The sequence below is a fragment of the Equus przewalskii genome, chromosome 3 (genome assembly GCF_037783145.1).
Source record: "Equus przewalskii isolate Varuska chromosome 3, EquPr2, whole genome shotgun sequence".
Taxonomy (NCBI): domain Eukaryota; kingdom Metazoa; phylum Chordata; class Mammalia; order Perissodactyla; family Equidae; genus Equus; species Equus przewalskii.
Genome location: NC_091833.1, coordinates 114,197,068 through 114,213,903, shown reverse-complemented (window position 1 = coordinate 114,213,903; position 16,836 = coordinate 114,197,068). Strand labels below are relative to the sequence as shown.

The 16,836-nt window shown below is 57.4% G+C and overlaps 1 protein-coding gene across 2 annotated transcripts in view; it reads right to left on the bottom strand.

Moving 5' to 3' along the window:
* Positions 1-8,532: 8,532 nt before the first annotated feature.
* WFS1 (wolframin ER transmembrane glycoprotein) overlaps positions 8,533-16,836 on the bottom strand; it is a 31,911-nt gene continuing 23,607 nt past the window's right edge. For both annotated transcript variants that reach the window (XM_070613312.1, XM_070613313.1), the window contains exons 7-8: positions 15,455-15,600; positions 8,533-11,121 (exon numbers count right to left, since the gene is read on the bottom strand). In XM_070613312.1, coding sequence (XP_070469413.1) covers positions 9,313-11,121; positions 15,455-15,600 — 1,955 coding nt within the window. In that variant the 3' untranslated portion in view covers positions 8,533-9,312. The remainder of the gene's footprint in view (positions 11,122-15,454; positions 15,601-16,836) is intronic.

The following is a 16,836-nucleotide window of genomic DNA, read 5'->3' as shown; positions in this document are numbered from 1 at the left end:
TCTGAGCACCTACTATGCGAACAGCAGTGAGGCTAAGTGGCTCAGAGCAGGATGCTGGAGCCCAGCTGTAGGGATTCACAGCCTGGCTTCAATGGTAGCTGTGGATCTTGGGGACGCGGCCAGCCCTTGCTGCGCCTCAGTCTTCTCATCTACAAAGGGTGGAGAATGACGGTACTCACCGTGTGGGTGGTGTGGGTTAAACAAGGAAGTCTTTGCGTAAGTGGTCAGCACAGAGCCTGGGTCCCCCGGAAGCCCGTTGATGGCATCATCGCTCTTCTCTCCCACTTCAGTGAAGTCTTGCTAAACCCTGCAGCGTGGGAGGAATTGGGGGCAGTCTGTGTCCATGCTGAGGATGAAGAGGCCTGGCTGGGAGGGCCACAGTGGCGGCCCGCGGGAGGGAGGAGGGCGCGGGGGAGGTGGGGGGTGGGGATGTTACAGGCCCTTAATTAATACTGGCCCTGATATCGGTTCCCCTACAGTGAAGCCAGCATATATGGGGTAAAACCCAAAGCACACATCCCAGTCCCCTGCTTCTTTAGCTACACTCTGCTTCTTTAACCTCTGACTCCCCGAGCTATGGAGCCAAACAGAAGTTACAAATTGTTGAAGCCCAGGTGGCCTCACACTGGGCTCCCACTAAAGTTGGGCTCATCACAGTGTGGGTCCTTGAAGTTTATCACAGGAAAACTAATGTCCAGAGAATATCGAGAAACCGAAGCTTCCCAGGCCGAACTCCTCGGCTTCCTGACGTCAGAGTCCACCACGGAGACAGACCGGCAAGGGCAGCCACCTGCAAAATTCCCTTACCTCCACCTCCTTGCAAGCAGCAAACCCTTAAAACCCTTTACTCATTTCTTAAGGGGGAGCTAACAATTCTTAAGGCACTGGCCGTTGCTTTGCTCCTTCTGCCTGGCAAAGAAAGTAAAGCCTTTCCTTTCCACTCCAGACTCTGTTCTTGTTCCTGGGATTGGCATCGGGATCAGAGACGGAAGCTTCAGTAATAGCGAGGAGTAGAGGGTTTGCTGCAGCCTGGAGCCAGCAGGCTGACCAAGACCACCAGCACCCGCCAGGATGGTCTGGGGGTCCGCGTGCACCCCCGGGCCCCTGGAACTGCTGGCCGGAATCTGGATGCCCTACAGCCAAGCAGGGTGGGAGGGTGGTGGGCGCTTGCTGTTTGTTGCCACCAGCAGCCACGTTCCCCTCTCTTGGTAACTGGGTTCTGAACTGGTTGGGGGAAGTCCCTGCTCCGTGTGCAGGCTGGGGGAGGTGTCAGTGCAAGTAGCCTGGCCCTCCCGTCATGGGGCTGGTGTGTGGCCCCTGGCCCTCGAGAGCTCGTGGGAGAGTGCGTGTGAGGCCCCGTGAGATGGAGACCCCAGGAGCCGTGCAGTTTCTGTCACTGACATAACAGTCCGAGCTAGTAAGGCGGCTTCAGTCTACAAGGCTGGCAGGAGCTGGTGGGGACGGGATGTATCTCTGTCCCTTATGGGTGTGGCCTTCCCATCACTCTCACTGGACAGGAATTAGGCACAGCACAGAGGAGGCTGGGAAATGAGGCTGCTCTTGGGTACCCAGAGGCCCAGCTCAAGGTCAGGGCTCCACTACCACAGAAGACGGGGATTTGTGGATACAGAGAGCAGCTGTCTCTGCCTCAGACAGAAAAACGAGGTGGTGCTGCTCCTTCCAGTGCCTGAGCCCACACAGCCCGAGAGAGGCCCTGGGTCTCGCCCTCCCACGGACTTTTCCACCAGAGTCCATTCTGTGACTTGCCACCAAACCATCCCAACAGGTAGAAGAGATCCGATCACTGTGCTCTTGTAACGTAACACGGGCTGCTTCTCCTACGGTGGTGAGCGCCCAACGGCTGGTCTCCCACAGGAACGACTGCTCAGGACAGAGAACGTCCCCTTTCTGGAGGCCCAATGGGGACCACAAGCGGGCAGATCCCGGAGAGGGGCAGCGGGGCGAGGGTCCCCATGGCACAGGTTCAGCCTGAGGGCAGGTGCAGGCGAGGCCACAGGGGAGGCTGACACACTGCCCAGGAGAAAACCCCAACACTTTGAAGGATAGCAGGCAGAGAACAGACATCCATTTATTTCCAAGAGGCACTGGGTGTGAGGTCTCAGGAGCTAGGCAGTGGGGTAGCAGGTGCCCGGATCTGGGGACCCGAGCCCTGTCCTTGGCCCACATCTGACACCCTGTGACTCCTGCTTGGGGAGACCGGTCACCATCAAAGAGCCTGGGCCTGTCCTGTCAGAGCAACAAGCAAGGGGAACTGGGGAGATGAGCCCTTGGGCACACCACGGGGGAGGAAATCCCCAGGGACTGAATGGTGGAGGCGGGCGAGAGTGACAAAGAAAAGTAGAGTCCTGGGTTCAAGAAGAAACAGAGATTAGGACGTGAGCCAAGGCCTGAACAGTGTCCCTGGGCCGAGGAGCTAACGACCACCAGATTCCCCTGTCCTGGGGCTCCCCCAGCCGGGGTGGTCAGCAGCCCTGAACGCTGGGGCTGGGATAAGGCCGGTGCTGGGAGAAGAGCTGCAGGGATGCAGCGCTGGGGAGGCAGAGGCAAGAGGGCGAGCAGAGCGTGGACGGCGGGGCTCACCCAGGGGTGGTGTTTTGCCACCCAGGTATTTAGGGTGTTACCGAGTACTCGGCCTGCAAGCTGGATAAGAAGGAAGATCGAAAAGGACAAGAAAGTGGGCAGTGAAAGAACCTGCAGTGTCTTTAGGGCGTCGAGCTGGTTGTGGCAGGTGGTCCTCAATGGCAGGGACAAACGTGCAGCCTGTGGGGGGAGACGAGCACAGGGCTGGGGCAAGCTCCCCTCCGCCAGGACCCTAAAGGAGCAGCGAGCCGTGGCTGGGGGCCTGGGGGAGGGAGCTCTGCCCTGTACACCAGACTGACCGTGACGCTGTGTTGTACCCCAGTCTGGCTGCCGTCTGCCCGGCCCAGGTGAGTGACGGGAACCCACCGCAAGTTGTGGCGCAGGTTTGGGCCGGAGCATTGGAAGGGACGAAAGTCCACCCGGAGACACTGGCTGAGGAGACGGCCCGGCAGGTGCAGGTGGGAAGTCAGGTCCCCCTGGAGACTGCGCCCACAGCAAGGGCGGCAGATTTAGGCTTAGATTATTTTTAAGAGGTGACTTAAGCAAGTTCCCAAGGACACTTGACATTTTGGGTGGTACAAATAGGTAATGACTCTGCGGTACTTTTTATCCCAACATTTAATTATGAAAAATGTGGTTGAGTACCCTTTTAAGAACATCCTTATCCATTCTTTTCATTCCTTTCTAAAAAGTAACTACTGTATCTAACTGACATGCCTATCCTGCCCCTGCTTCCAGAAGGGGCTCGAGGTCCCTGAGAACTTCCTGCTTCCAGGGGCACCTGTCATCAGAACACAGAGCTCTTCTGTCCCCTGACAAAATAGGCCCGTGTGCAGCAGGAGTGCCAGCCTGGCGGTCTGGTGGGTAAGCTCTGGTGCTCTTACCTCTGCGGCTTGGGTTTGTTTCGCAGTCAGGGGACCACACCTCCCATCTGTCAGTGTCACACTGTGGCAGCTGTGTGTTGCTGTGATGCTGAAAGCTACGCCACCGGGATTTCAAACACCAGCAGGGTCCCCCATGGTGGACAGGTCTCAGTGGAGCTGCTGGACTAGACAGACTAGGAAGAAGGAGCTGGCCACCCATTTCCAGAAAAACTGGCCATGGAAACCCTATGAATAGCAGCGGAGCACTGATATGGTGCCAGAAGGGGAGAGGATGGCGTGAAAAAGACCGGCAGGGCTCCCCTCTGCTGTCCCCAGGGCGCTGGGAGTCTGAATCCACTCGACGGCACTGACAGCACAATGACAGAGCACAGATGCTTCCCTCCTGGCCCATCCGTATTGCTACATATGTGCACTTCAGCTTCAACTACACGGGAAGAACTTTCAACTTTACACTGCTCCGCGTCGCTGGGAGGAGACCACGGGCGTAGGGGCCAGCAGGGCGGCAGCGCGGCTTGAATCCCAACTCCATCAGGACTAAGCTGTGTGAGCCGGGCCAGAGCACTAACCTCTCTGGACCTGTTTCTGCTCCGTGTGAGCTCCCGTGGCTGCTCTAACAGATCACCATAAACTTAGTGGCCTAAAACGACACAAGTTTATTATCTTCCGGTTCTGGAGGTGGGAAGGCTGGAATGGGTCTCACTGGGCTAGAATCAAGACGTCAGCAGGGCTGGTTCTAGAGGCTCTAGAGGAGAAGCCATTCCCTGCCTTCTCCCGTTTCTAGAGGCCACCTGCATCCCTTGGCTCATGGCCCCTTCCTCCATCTTCAGAGCCAGCAGCGTCGCCTCTTGAATCTCTGACTCTGACCCTCCCGCCTCTCTCTTATAAGGACCCTTGTGATTACATGGGGCCCATCTGGATAATCCAGGATAATCTCCCCATCTCAAAACCCTTGATGTCCCCCATCTGCAAAGTCCCTTTTGCCTTGTTTAGGGGATTAGGACATGGGCATCCTTGGGGGGCCGTTATTCTGCCTGCCACATCCTCAGGATGGAAATGTCTCTCTTGCAATGGCTGCTGTGATGATTAAAGGGAAAAAAAAAACATGTTAAGCCCCAGCACACAGTAGGACTCCATGAATGCTGGCCAATTGGACAGAAGCATCTAAGACGCTCATGGTAGGTGATTGTCACACTTTACTCTACCTGCCATTATGTCCCTTTATTTATTGGCTGACGGTCCCTCTCCTCTTAGGGAACATCACCCCCGCCAGTGCAGGGACTGTTCTGTTCACTGCTGCATCCCCTGTGCTGGGGAAGAGCGAAGCACACAGTAGGTGCTCAATATTTGCTGAATGAATGAGTATTAATTTTTTTCACCATGAATAAGAAGCCCTGGTCACCAGATGGAGACTGTGCCTGTCAAAGTGTGCTCTCCCCAGGCTTCCCCATGAGACTGTGATGGCACAGAAAGCTGGTATTTGTTTCACTCTGACACCCAAACAGGTGGCTCAGGAGTTGGGATGGTTAAAGGATTCTGTCATCTGAGGGCAGATTCCAGAAAGACGAGGTTCTGCTTGGTGGGCAACTTTGAAACAGGCAACTGAAGAAATCTGGGTTCTGCCACCTGGGAGTGTGGGCACATGATGTGGGATCAGGATGTAGGAACTGAGTTCAAAAAACGGAAAAGCATGTGGAAAATTGAACATCGAGTAATCGGTCTCTAGCAGCGTGTCCAGAAGGAGGCAGGGTGGTCTTTCTGACTGTCTTCCACGCCCCCCAGAGAATGGTCAGTGCAGGCTCCGTGAAGAATGCCCCTCTGGGGCGTGGGCAAGAGGGGGTCTCACCATGCTGCCTTGGAAACTGGCGCCACACCCTCTCCAGGTGCTCAAGATGGCGCCACCCAGTTGGGTCTTTCCTGAGCAGCTCAAATGCTACTATTGCCTCATGGAAGCTCCAGGAGACCCCACCCTCCACAAATCACACAGCCCCGCCCCCGTGCTCCCACAGCCCCGGGGGATGAAGGCCCAGCAACGAGGTGCCCAGACGTGGTGTTGAGGGCTGCCCCTACGGCCGGCATGGCCTTTCCTGGAAGATCTGAGGGACAGCCCCTCTGTGCAGTGTTTTGAAAAGGGAATTTAAGACCCAGAAAAATGGTGATTTCTTCATGGCCTGATAAAAAGAACAAGATTTGGTTCCCATCCCAGCTCTGCCACCTCCTAGCCATGTGACTTTGAGCAAGTCCACACAAGGTAAACATGAACTTTTAAGCATTCTCATATGTCAAATGTGGAGAGGGGGAGGCGTGGGACCTGGTTACGAGGACCAAATGACCTCACGTAAACAAAGTGCCAGACCCACAGCAGAGCTCTGAAATCTGAGTCTCTTTCTCCTGGCAGAGGCGGGGTCAGCTCGGGGAAGCAGGAGCCTTTGCCCCCAACAGTCTGACCTCCATCCACCCCTCCATGTGTCTCACACCTGGTCCTGGGCCCGCAGGCAGCGGCCTGTTTATCAACAGGAAAGGAGGATGGCGAGCACGTCATGGAGCCTCGGGACCACAAGGGCCAAGGGCATTCTGATGTTTTCGGCCTCATGGAAGCTGTCCAGAGCCGGTCTCCAGCACTCCAGGGCTGTAGCCACCAGGCCTGCTGGGAAGGGAATGGACAGCTTTTCACTTTTTCTTAGCGGGGCCCTGGCTTCGGGGCCAGGAGGGGCTCCCAACTGCCTGCGGAACGGAGGCCCAGTTCCAATCTGGCCTCTTGACAGTAAGCTCTCTCCTCGGGAAGCCCTGGCATCCTGGGCCATGCCTGAGGCCTTCCAGGGTGCCCCGAGTGTGGGCTAGTCTTCCTCTGACCTCTCCAAACCAACTGCTCCCCTTGCTGTCAAAATGGGGCAAACCCCACACCCTCCCAGCAGCCTTCCTGCCCCCATCTCCTACCACAGGCTGGAAGGTCCCCGCTCTCTGGGCTCCCACACTTCTGACTCTGAACCAGGGCTACTCACGTCTGACTTGTGCGATTTTCCTTGGGGCGGGCCCTGGGTTTGACTCCAACTGTGGGATTACAGCGTCTGCTCAGCATCACAGTGCAATAAATATTTGCTCAAGGGCGGCAACGAATGCATTCAAGGCTCATTAATTAAGTTAAACAAGGAATGTTTTAGATGGTAAGTCACAGGTATTGGCCAAGCTTTTCTGGACATGTCATCATGAGGAATTGAACCCGTGACACAGGGAGGGAGGCAGGACGTGAGTCCCAGGGCATGGGGGTGAGGCGGGGGTGCAGACAGCATCATCAGCCCCCAGCCCCTGTCTGGATTAAGCCACTCCAGTCAGCACCAATCTAAATGTGGTTATTTTCACAAAGTTTAACTTTTTAAAAAGCCAGAAGAGGGGCCATCCCGGTGGCACAGCGGTTAAGTGCGCACGTTCTGCTCCGGCGGCCTGGGTTTCACCGGTTCGGATCCTGGGTGCGGACATGGCACTACTTGGCAAACTATGCTGTGGTAGGCATCCCACATATAAAGTACAGGAAGATGGCATGGATGTTAGCTCAGGGCCAGTCTTCCTCAGCAAAAAGAGAAATATTGGCAGCAGATGTTAGCTCAGTGCTAATCTTTCTCAAAAAAAAAAAAAAGCCAGAAGGGACAGTTTGCCTCGTGAGGGACTGTCTGAAGGTTCTTAATTGGTTCTCAAGCTCCATGAATGTTTAACTCCTTTTAAAAAATTCACAAATGTTTACTGAGCATTTCCTAGGGCCTGACTATTCTAACCACAAGAAAATTAACTCGTTTAAGCCTAAAAAAAAGAAAACCCATGAGGCAGGTCCTGTTATATCCCCAATTTACAGAAAAGGAAACTGAGGCCAGAAGAGGAAACCATGACCTTGCCCAAGGTCACACAGCTGGGAAGGCCCAGAAGTGGGTTCAGACCCGGCAGCTGGCCCCTTGTTCTCACCTGCTGTGTATGTTACACCTGGACTTACAAATAACACTCGTCTTCACTTCAGACTGGAGTTCTGTACATTTAGTTTCTTAGAAAAGGTTTCACTGTTAAGAAGTTTTAGAAACCACTGGCCCGGCCCAGACTTCTCGTTTTACGGATGGGGACACTAAGGCCGATAACAGGGGCTGAAGGGCTCCTGGTCACACAGGACTTTGTGATGGAGGCCATAGAACTGGGGCAATACCCAGTCTGGGGCCACCCTCATGAGGCCACACTGCCCCTGCACTAAGGAGGGGGTTCTGCCGGGGAGCCGAGCAGGGTGGTGGCCCAGGGGCCAGGGGCCAGGCAGATCTCAGTCCAGTCCTGCCTCTGCTGCTAACATGGGGCATGACCTCCTCCCTGAGCCTCAGTCTTCTCTTCTGTGGATCAGGGTTGTCACACAGTGAGGATCGGACGAGGTCATCTGTGTTCCCCTGGAAAGCAGCAGTGGCTCCCCATTCCCCACTGGACACCACCCCCCCCGGACAATCAGGGGTGCATCTGGGAGGCGAAGTGGAAGTGTGAATGCATTTCGTGGCTCACAAATCTGTGGGATCAGAGAGGGGGATGAGGGGTGCCAGTTTTGTCCTCAATGTCAGAGAAGAAACCAAAGACCTGGGGGACTCAGACAGACACATATCCCCCGCCGAGGGACCCTAAATGGCTCAAGTTCTCATTCTAATTCTATGGAAGTACCATCGTCTGCCACTGAACATGGGATATGGTTTCACAAGCACATGGCCGAACGGGGGCAGCTACCAAGCATGAAGGCCCACTATGCGCTGCTGCATCAGTGACGCAAGGTGCACAAATAACTGTGACCACGCGGCTTCTCACCCAGGGAGAGCTGAGTGGACACCGGGTGGTCGCAGCCGGCCCTGGGGGGCCCCGGCCTGGAGGTGGTGCCAGGGTCTGCTCACTGGCAGGTGGGCTGTCAGCTCCCGAGAAGGGCAGTTCTGCTCTTTGCAACTCACACCGCACCTGGGTCTAGTTCAGAGCAAGTGTAGACACCTGCTGATTCTCATGCATGTAGAAGAGACTTTTAAATAAAGGAAAGAGGAAAAGGACAGTAATTGCATCAAAGGTTTTATTTCGGCTGCTTTAGGACCTTGGTTTTCCGCTCCGGGACAGAACTCGGGCAAGTTTTCTAAGGACAGGGAAGGGATGCCCTGGGGTCTTAATATTTCCCGGTCCCGGTGGATTCTGGCAAGACCCTCAGAAACTCCCCTCTGGCTCTCCACTGGATAGGAGAGCCAAGAGGTGGGCTACAGACCCAGAGCTCAGCATGGGCATGCTGTGCCGGGGCTGCCGCTTCTCTGGCCCCAATGGATGGAATCCGGCAGGGCCCTGACCACATGACAGAGCTCAGGCAGCCTTGCGCAGCCCCCAGGATCGGCAAACAGCTGTCAAGGCTTAGCAGCCACCAAATAAATAAGAAGAGCTGTCACGGAGTTTACAAAGCAACGCATTTGGTTCTTTAAAAAACAAATCCAACACAAAGTAAATAAGGGGCCATGGGTGCTGGGAGGTGGGGGGAGAAGGGAGGACACCATCTGTAAAGTGCTTTTCAGGACACAGGAATCCCAGTCTAGCCTGGCATGCCAGCCCACTCTAAAGGTCGGGATTGTGGGTCAAGACCGTGCATGCAATTTCCAGCCCTGCTGGCATCCAAAGGAGACAGAGTTAAAGCAGGCCACTCACAGAAGTGTGAGCAGACCACACGCACACAGAGGCCTCCAGAGCTCGGCATTTGCAAATGGAGCACACACACGCATGCACACTTAGTGTTAGTACTCTGCCGTCTGGCTGGGTGGCCACACGAGGGAAAGGCCCCTCAGCAGGGCCGTGATCACACTGCCGACAGGAAGGGGAAGAAGAAGAAGTCGAAGGCAAACTTGACGGCACTGTGCACCGTGCTGCGCCAGTCGTGCTCGATCTTCACGTGCCGCCTGGCCGGCGAGAGCTCGGCCATGCAGTTGAGGCAGCTGATGGCCTTGAGCTCGAAGACGGGCCACTTGCTGCCCAGGCGGCCCTCGAGAATGGTGCTGAACTCGATGAGGCTGCCCTGGCGCAGGTTGAGCAGCACGTTCTTGAACTCGCTGCTGGCCCGCAGCACGATGTCCTTGGTGACGTCGTCCTCCTCCGGGCTGCGGCTGCCATTGGCGCCTCTGTATGGCATGCCCACGGTGATCTCGAACTTGTAGCGGTCGAACTTCTTCATGTGGCAGGGGTGCTTGGCCAGGAGCCGGAGGCGGCAGAGCTCCTCCTCGGCCGTGGAGGCGTTGCCGGGGCTGCAGGAGGGGTAGGGCTCGCCGTACAGGCAGCGCATCCAGTCGCCGATGAAGAACGGGAGCATGTTGATGGCCGACTCGGCGCTGTTGTCGATATCCGTCACCCGGACGTACTTGAAGCGGCCCGTCCATGTGACCCTGTGGCCCTCCAGGTGGCTGCACAGGATCTGGGTGCGCGCCATGTTGGTCTCCTTCCAGGCGCGCGGCCCACACAGGAAGCCGTACTGCTGCCAGCTGAGCGTGGAGTTGTAGACGGTCATGCCCTCTGACCGGCACACGTAGAACCAGCAGAAGAGCACGACGGCCGTGATCCACACCAGGATGAGCTTGACGAGCGAGCTGCGCGTCAGCGACTTGACCATCCCCACCACCGACAAGTTGGCCTTGGTCCACCAGCGCAACAGCAGGGGGATACTGCAGACCACCATGGTGACCACGATCTTGGTGAGCTCCAGGGACACAAACCAGCGGGCGAACTGCACCACGCCCATCAGGGCCAGGCCAGCCACCAGGATCGGGAGAGCGAAGAGGAAGAGGAAATAGCCGATGGAGGCGCGGACCAGCCCCAGGCCGGTGGACTCGAGCAGGACGACCACGGAGAGCTCGCACCACATGAAGCAGACCAGGTAGGGAACCAGGTAGCAGTAGGTGCCCTTGAAGCGCCTCAGCCGGGCCATGCGGAAGAACAGGTATAGCAGGTAGACGTAGAGCAGGCAGGGGATGCTGACATGCAGGACAGCGAAGTGGCCGAGGGGCACACTGACGAAGGGCTGACCCAGGAGCTTCAGGCAGCGCCAGTCCAAGGGCACCGTGGGCAGGAGGGAGAGCAGGCCGGCGGCCACCTCGGTCAGCAGGGCCCTCCTGGTGTAGGGCTCGGCACAGGTGCTCAGGCTCAGGTAGCTGGTGATGGTGAAGAAGATGGACACGATGGCCAGCTCTGAGCAGGGGATGCAGTCCTTGCTGGCGATGGGGAAGGAGAAGATGACGAAGACGACGGAGAGCAGGAAGTGGACGTAGGGCTCCAGGTGGTTCCAGCCGAAGTTCACCTCAGCCTGCTCCACGTCCAGGTTGGGCTCGAAGCGCAGCAGCAGGCCCGTGAGGGTGCGGAAGCTCTCCCAGGCCTTGCCATCCTGGAAAACCTTGAGGGTGCAGATCACCATGGAGACAAAGGACAGGTAGAAGATGACCAGGGGGACGAAGAAGGCAAAGAAGTCAACGGTCAGGTTGCTGATGATGAAGAAGAAGATGAGGGCGTTGATGTGGTGGGTGGGCACGATGGTGGACAGCCAGTGCATGCCCGCACGGGAGGCCACGTCGATCAGGTACTCTTTGATTTCCATGATGGCGTGCAAGGGGTACTTCACCACCTGGGGGTGGAGATGAAGACGGGCATGGGAAACACGCCAGGACAGGAGCCCTACAAGCTGTCATCTCAGCACTCCCTGTCAACGACCCTAGCTCTGGGCGCAGTGACAACTCACTCCTGCCGTTTTCTCACCACTGGGCCTTTTGTCCGAGCGGATCCTTGCACGTGGAACACCCTCTCTATGTGGTGACATCCTCTCCATGCTTCCAGCCTTCCGTTGATTCCACCCAATCCTGCAGGTCCTGGCGCCCCCTCTTCTGGGCCCCTGGAGCCTGTCCCCGACTCCCAGCTTTCTGCCAGGTTTCCAGGCTCCCGCGTGCTAGCACCCCTTGCAAGCCCTCAAGCCCCTGGAGGAATCCACCCGGCTCCACTCTGCCCTCCCGCTGGTAGAGATGACAGAACCCTGGGCTGTTGGTGTGGGAGCTAGGCTGCCCTGCAGCAAGGATGTCACCTCCTGAGCCTCGGTTCCCCATCCATGAAGGGGGAGAGGAACCCTTACTCTACAAGCCCACTGGGCTCTGGAGAGCTGGCAGATATGCCAGTCCCGGGAGTGGCAGTGGGAGTAGGGACTCCAGGGAGTGTGGTACACGTGTGAAAAGCAGCGGCTCGGCACGCCTCTGCCGAGATGATTCCAGTGTGACGGGCCAGAGGAGATGCCTTGCTAGTGGGAGGAGACCCTGAGAACCAGCTGCCTGCCACCATCCACCCCCAAGCACACGTGCGCGCACACACACCACACTGCTCAGAACAGACACAATCCTACGTGGCCACGTTCAAAGGCAGCCCCCTCCCTGCCGTGGGTCCCACTGCCCCAGGCTGCACCCAATGCAAAGGGCACAAGTAACCCTTGGCCTTTACAGCGCAAACGTGAATGAAGGGCTGCGGGAGGCGAGTTGAGGAGCAGCCTGGGGAGGGGGGCGGGGACTCTGTCATCCAGGGCAGTCCCCCACCTCCTGCCAGGACTTGGTGAACTCAGAGGGCTTCAGCCGTGCCGGGGCTCGGGGGAGACGAGAGAGGCTGGAGGGGCCAGTCCTCGCACAGTGTAGCAAGTTCCAGACCACATGAGAGAGGGTCCTCAGAGCAACTGCCCAAGTGTGGGGGCAGGAAAGCCTAGCTTCACGCCCAGAACCCATGCGAGGGCTGTGATGGAGCCAGCCCTCAGTGCCCAGGCGAAGTGGGCGGCACCGGCCTCGCCACGCCCTCAGGACAGGCTCTCTCGGAGGGGCGCAGACAAGACTGGCCAAGGAGGGGGAGGGATCCTGGGTGAGCATAACTGAGCGACAACCGTGGGATGGGGCCACCATCTGCCCAAGAGCCTTGGCTGTCCACTCAAGATGATTGGCATGCCTGGAAGCAACTGACAGATTGAGTTTTCCAGAGATGAGAGGGATGGGCTGATAAAGGAACTGAAATGTTTAAGGAGTATGTGCACCCACGTCTATACATGCGCACACGTGTGTAGGAAGAGCTGCATTCCTCACATGTCTGCCACGGGCCACTTAATCTCTGTATTATGACAAACAAGAAAATGAACAAACGAGTAAGCCAGCTGGCGGCCAGCTTGCCAGAGAGGATCTGTGAAACGGAACTTGCTCCAGGCCTCCTCTGGGAGGGCCCTTGGGCACAGAGCAGGACCAGCCGGCTGAAATCAGTGGCCTCGGAAGGAGTCCACAGGTGTGTCTGCCGCGGCCCGCTCAGCTAATTCCTGCAGAGGTGGACAGACTGAGGTGCCCCCAGAACCACTACTGCTCACCATCATCCTCTCGGTGCAAAACCAGCACCAAGCGGCCTTGGAGAGCTGGCCTGGAGATGCCTGAGTAGCTGGCCCCTTATAATTAATCTGAAATGCTGTCCTAATGCTCAAAACCACTGGCCCTTTTTCTTCCGCCCGTAAAGCAACAGAACCACATGATTGAGAGGACCTTTAAAAGACCATGAAGCTTCCAGAACATGATGTGAATGGAGTCCAGCATCTGCCACACACTGAGGCTCCTGGGCCACTATGACCACGCAGTCTCCTCTTTTAGGGTCCCAACTCTGCCCCCTGCAGTTTCCACCCAGGTTCTACTTCTTGGGGCCTCGCCAAACTGCAAGACTGAAAACCTTTTCTGGAGAGAAAGTCCAAACAAATTAAAACAAACTCTTCTTTGAGCAGGCAAAAAAAAGGAAATTAAGAAAAAAATGAGTAAGAAGTCAGCTCCATGAAAGGCCAGTAAGGGGTTCTGGCCAGGCTTGAGACCACCAGCTGTCCCACTGACATGAGTGAAAACGTTCACATGTTGGGCTTGCTAGTAATTTAAGGTAAAAAACATTAGGATTTTAAAATATTACTAAATGTACTTATTTATTTATTTATTATTATTTTTTTTTTGGTGAGGAAGATTGTCCCTGAGCTAACTAACATCTGTGCCCATCCTCCTCTATTTTGTATGTGGGATGCTGCCACAGCATGGATTGATGAGTGGTGTGTAGGTCCGTGCCCAGGACCTGAACCCACGAACACCAGGCCGCCAAAGTGGAGCATGCAAACTTAACCACTTAAGCCACAGGGCCAGCCCCTATGAAATTTATTTTTAAGAGGGCTTCATTTGTCATGAAAGGCTAGAGAAGAGAAGTGTTCGGAGTCTGGAACGGCCTTGTGGGGTCAGGTGAGCTCACGAAGAGTCCGTCACTTTCACTTGGGGTGGAAGGCCCCCCAGGCGCGCGTCCCTCCTCTGCTCTCCGAGAGGCTGCTGGGAGCTGGAACGGCTTTTAGGTTCAGGAGGGGCTATGAGTCATTCTCTTTCTTTTGCAAAAGCCTTTTAACAAGACAAACTGTAAAGCTTTGACAGTTTCAAAAACTAAAATGAAACACAGAGCCTTGTTTGTTTCCTGTCAGAATAGTTTAAATCTCTTTCCCAAAAAGGACTTTCGGATGTTCCACAGCACTGAGCTGACCGCCCCTAAGCAGGCCGCGTCTGAAAGGAGGCACTGCCTGCAGAGACGCTGGGCCAGGCCGCCTGCCCAGGGTCCCCTTCTGTCACCTCTGACCTTCACTGGCATCTGGGGAGCGCCTCCAATTTGCCAAGAACCAGGGCACGTGCCCACCCTCCCTCTCCCGCATTACTAAGCAAAATCACGCACTGTGAGCGTGGAGCCCAGGCCTGCCTCCCTGGGGACTTTCCGCACCAGTGGTCCTTAGCGGAGCCGAGGCTTTCATCACGGTGTCCCACCACACTGGCGCTCCCCGGGCGCTCACTCAGCCCCCTGCGGCAGCCCCGCAGTACTATTCCATCTGCCTCCCCACCCGCAGGTGGCCTGGCCTCAGTCTCTGCACCCGGGCTCCTGGCACAGTGCTCATGTGGAGCTGTCTCCCTCACGGGGACTCTTCAGCAGACTCCTGTCCCCCCACCCCCCGCTGGTGGCTGATGGGGGCTCAAACACACCCCCAGTCAGCTGCAAACACCCAGAACCGAGGGGGGCTCCTGGCTGAGGAGCACCTGGGCTCTGTGACAATGCCCGCAGGCCCCTTGTGCTGGCCTTGGCCCTGGGGGCCACATGACGGACCTGTCCAGGTCAGGTGGCCAAACTTCTGGAAACCCTGGTGTTCTCTGCAAAGTAAGACGTGGACACAGCTCACTGACCCTGTGCCCTGGACTGTGAGTAGGTCCATGAGAGGGTGCATGGCCGCGTCATGTCTGCACAGCATGTCTCACTGCACGGCCAAGGGCAGAAGCTGTTGCCCAGGGCACAGCCGCCCACCCCAGCTTCGCACTTGTCTCTGCGCCCCTTGCTCATTCCCACCTGCTGCTGCTCGCCGGCCAGCAGCAGCAGGAACACACCACGGTCACCTCCTCGCCATGCCACCCTCCCCTCCCCGTGGTCGCCTCGCTCCGAGCCACACAGACGGGACAGACGGCAAAACGGCAGGACCCTGTCTCCCCAACGCTAGCATTTCGTTTTCTGGAGAAGGCCACATCAAGAAGTGACCTCGACTCTGTGCCCTAAACGGGTGATTTTTCAAAAGAACCATGGTTAAATGAGAGGGGGACCCAGTACGCGGCACCCTGCTCTCCACATGGCGCCCCACAGACAGAGGCACAGGAGGGCCTGCCCATCTGTCTCCCGAGCACACAGCCCGACTGCACCCTTGGCTTCAGAGCCCGAGTGCAAGAGGCCTCCCTCCACGGGGACATGCCCTGCTGTGGTTACAGGGGCGTCCCTGCAGAATGGGCCTCCCAGAGACAAGCTGCAGTCCCAGAGACCCCATGCAGGGCAACGACCTCCCACGACAGTTTCCTGGGAAGCGCCAGGGGCGCAGGGTCAGGAGGGCTGTGGGCCATGGCCCTGCTCACCTTCAGGCGCAGCGGCAGGTCCTCGGGGCTCTTCCCTGCCAGCTCGTCGTCATCGTCGTCCTGCAGGAACAGGGTGGTGGGGATGATGCCCTTGGCGTACTTCTTGGTGATCTCCACGAAGTCATCCAGAGCGATGGAGTTCTTGGCTAAAGCACAAAAGAAGGCTCTGCGTCCACCCCCACTGCAAGCACATGGTCACCCCGCGTGGACGGGCGAGGCAGGGCCAGCGGCTCGGGCCAGCCTGGAGGGCTGGGTGAGCGGGCTGCAAGCCCCTCTCTGTCCTGGACGGACAGGCAAGGACCCAGGTGCTGGGGCTGCTGTGTGCCGGCCTCCATCCCCCTCCTTGCCTTGGTGACAGGCTGGTCCTGCTGGAAGTGTCCCTGCTCCCGGTCTCTTCCAGCCCAGCTCAGATGCCAGCCCTTCAGCCACCTTCACGACCGGCCCTGGACACCACCTCTCCCTCAGCCGTGGCTTCTCACAGCACCGGGCAGCTGCCCTGCAGCACAGACACCTGCTGTCCCCTCCGCTCACCGCACATCCAGTGAGGGCCCAGCATGCTGCGGGCACTTCCCCAGGCACCAGGAAATGCTTGGGGTGGTGCACAAACAGCCCGCGTGTACCCGATCTGGGCTCCCCATCTAGTGGGGCAGTCATGCTGAACCACGCTGGCCGCTGGCCAGGGGCTGTATCCACATTGGCAGCTCCCCTCCGGGCGGCAGCAAAGCAGGGACAGCACTAACATGAGCCACCATGACCATGAACAGGCTACTGGATGCAGGCTGGCCCTGCCATGTCGCTGTTCATGGGCATTTCTGAGGCCTCCTGTGGGGGCTGCATTCTGGGTGATGGAGGCCCAAGAATGAGCTGATCAGGGAAGACAGCAAACACCAGCAATAACGACAGAGACAAGCAGTGTCTGAACGCACTGAGCCAGGAGAGGGCAGGGCAGAAAAGGGGGCGCTCAGTAATCCTGGGCGGGACGAGGAGGAAACGGGAGCTGGGGGGGCTGGAAGGATGCCAGCTTCTGCCTGAGAGAGGGCACTCAGGAGAGCTGCGATGGGAAACTGTGACCTGACCCGGATGAAAGGGGCCCGCAGCTGCTGCCGAGAAGAAACTGTGGGACAAGGGTGTAGCACAGACTGTCAGGCCACGGCCTCTGGATTCACTCTAAGGGCAAGGGAGAGCCACGGAGACCTGCGAGCAGGCGAGCAGGAAGGACGGCCTACACCAGGGACAGAGAGGAGAGGCGACCATCAGGAGTGTGGCGGTACCCCCAGGAGCAGGTGATGGGACCAGATCCGGATAACGGCCGTGGAGGGAGCAACACGGAGAGCTGATGGGCTCTCCCAACAGCAGGTGTGGGTGTGCAAGAAAGAGGGCAG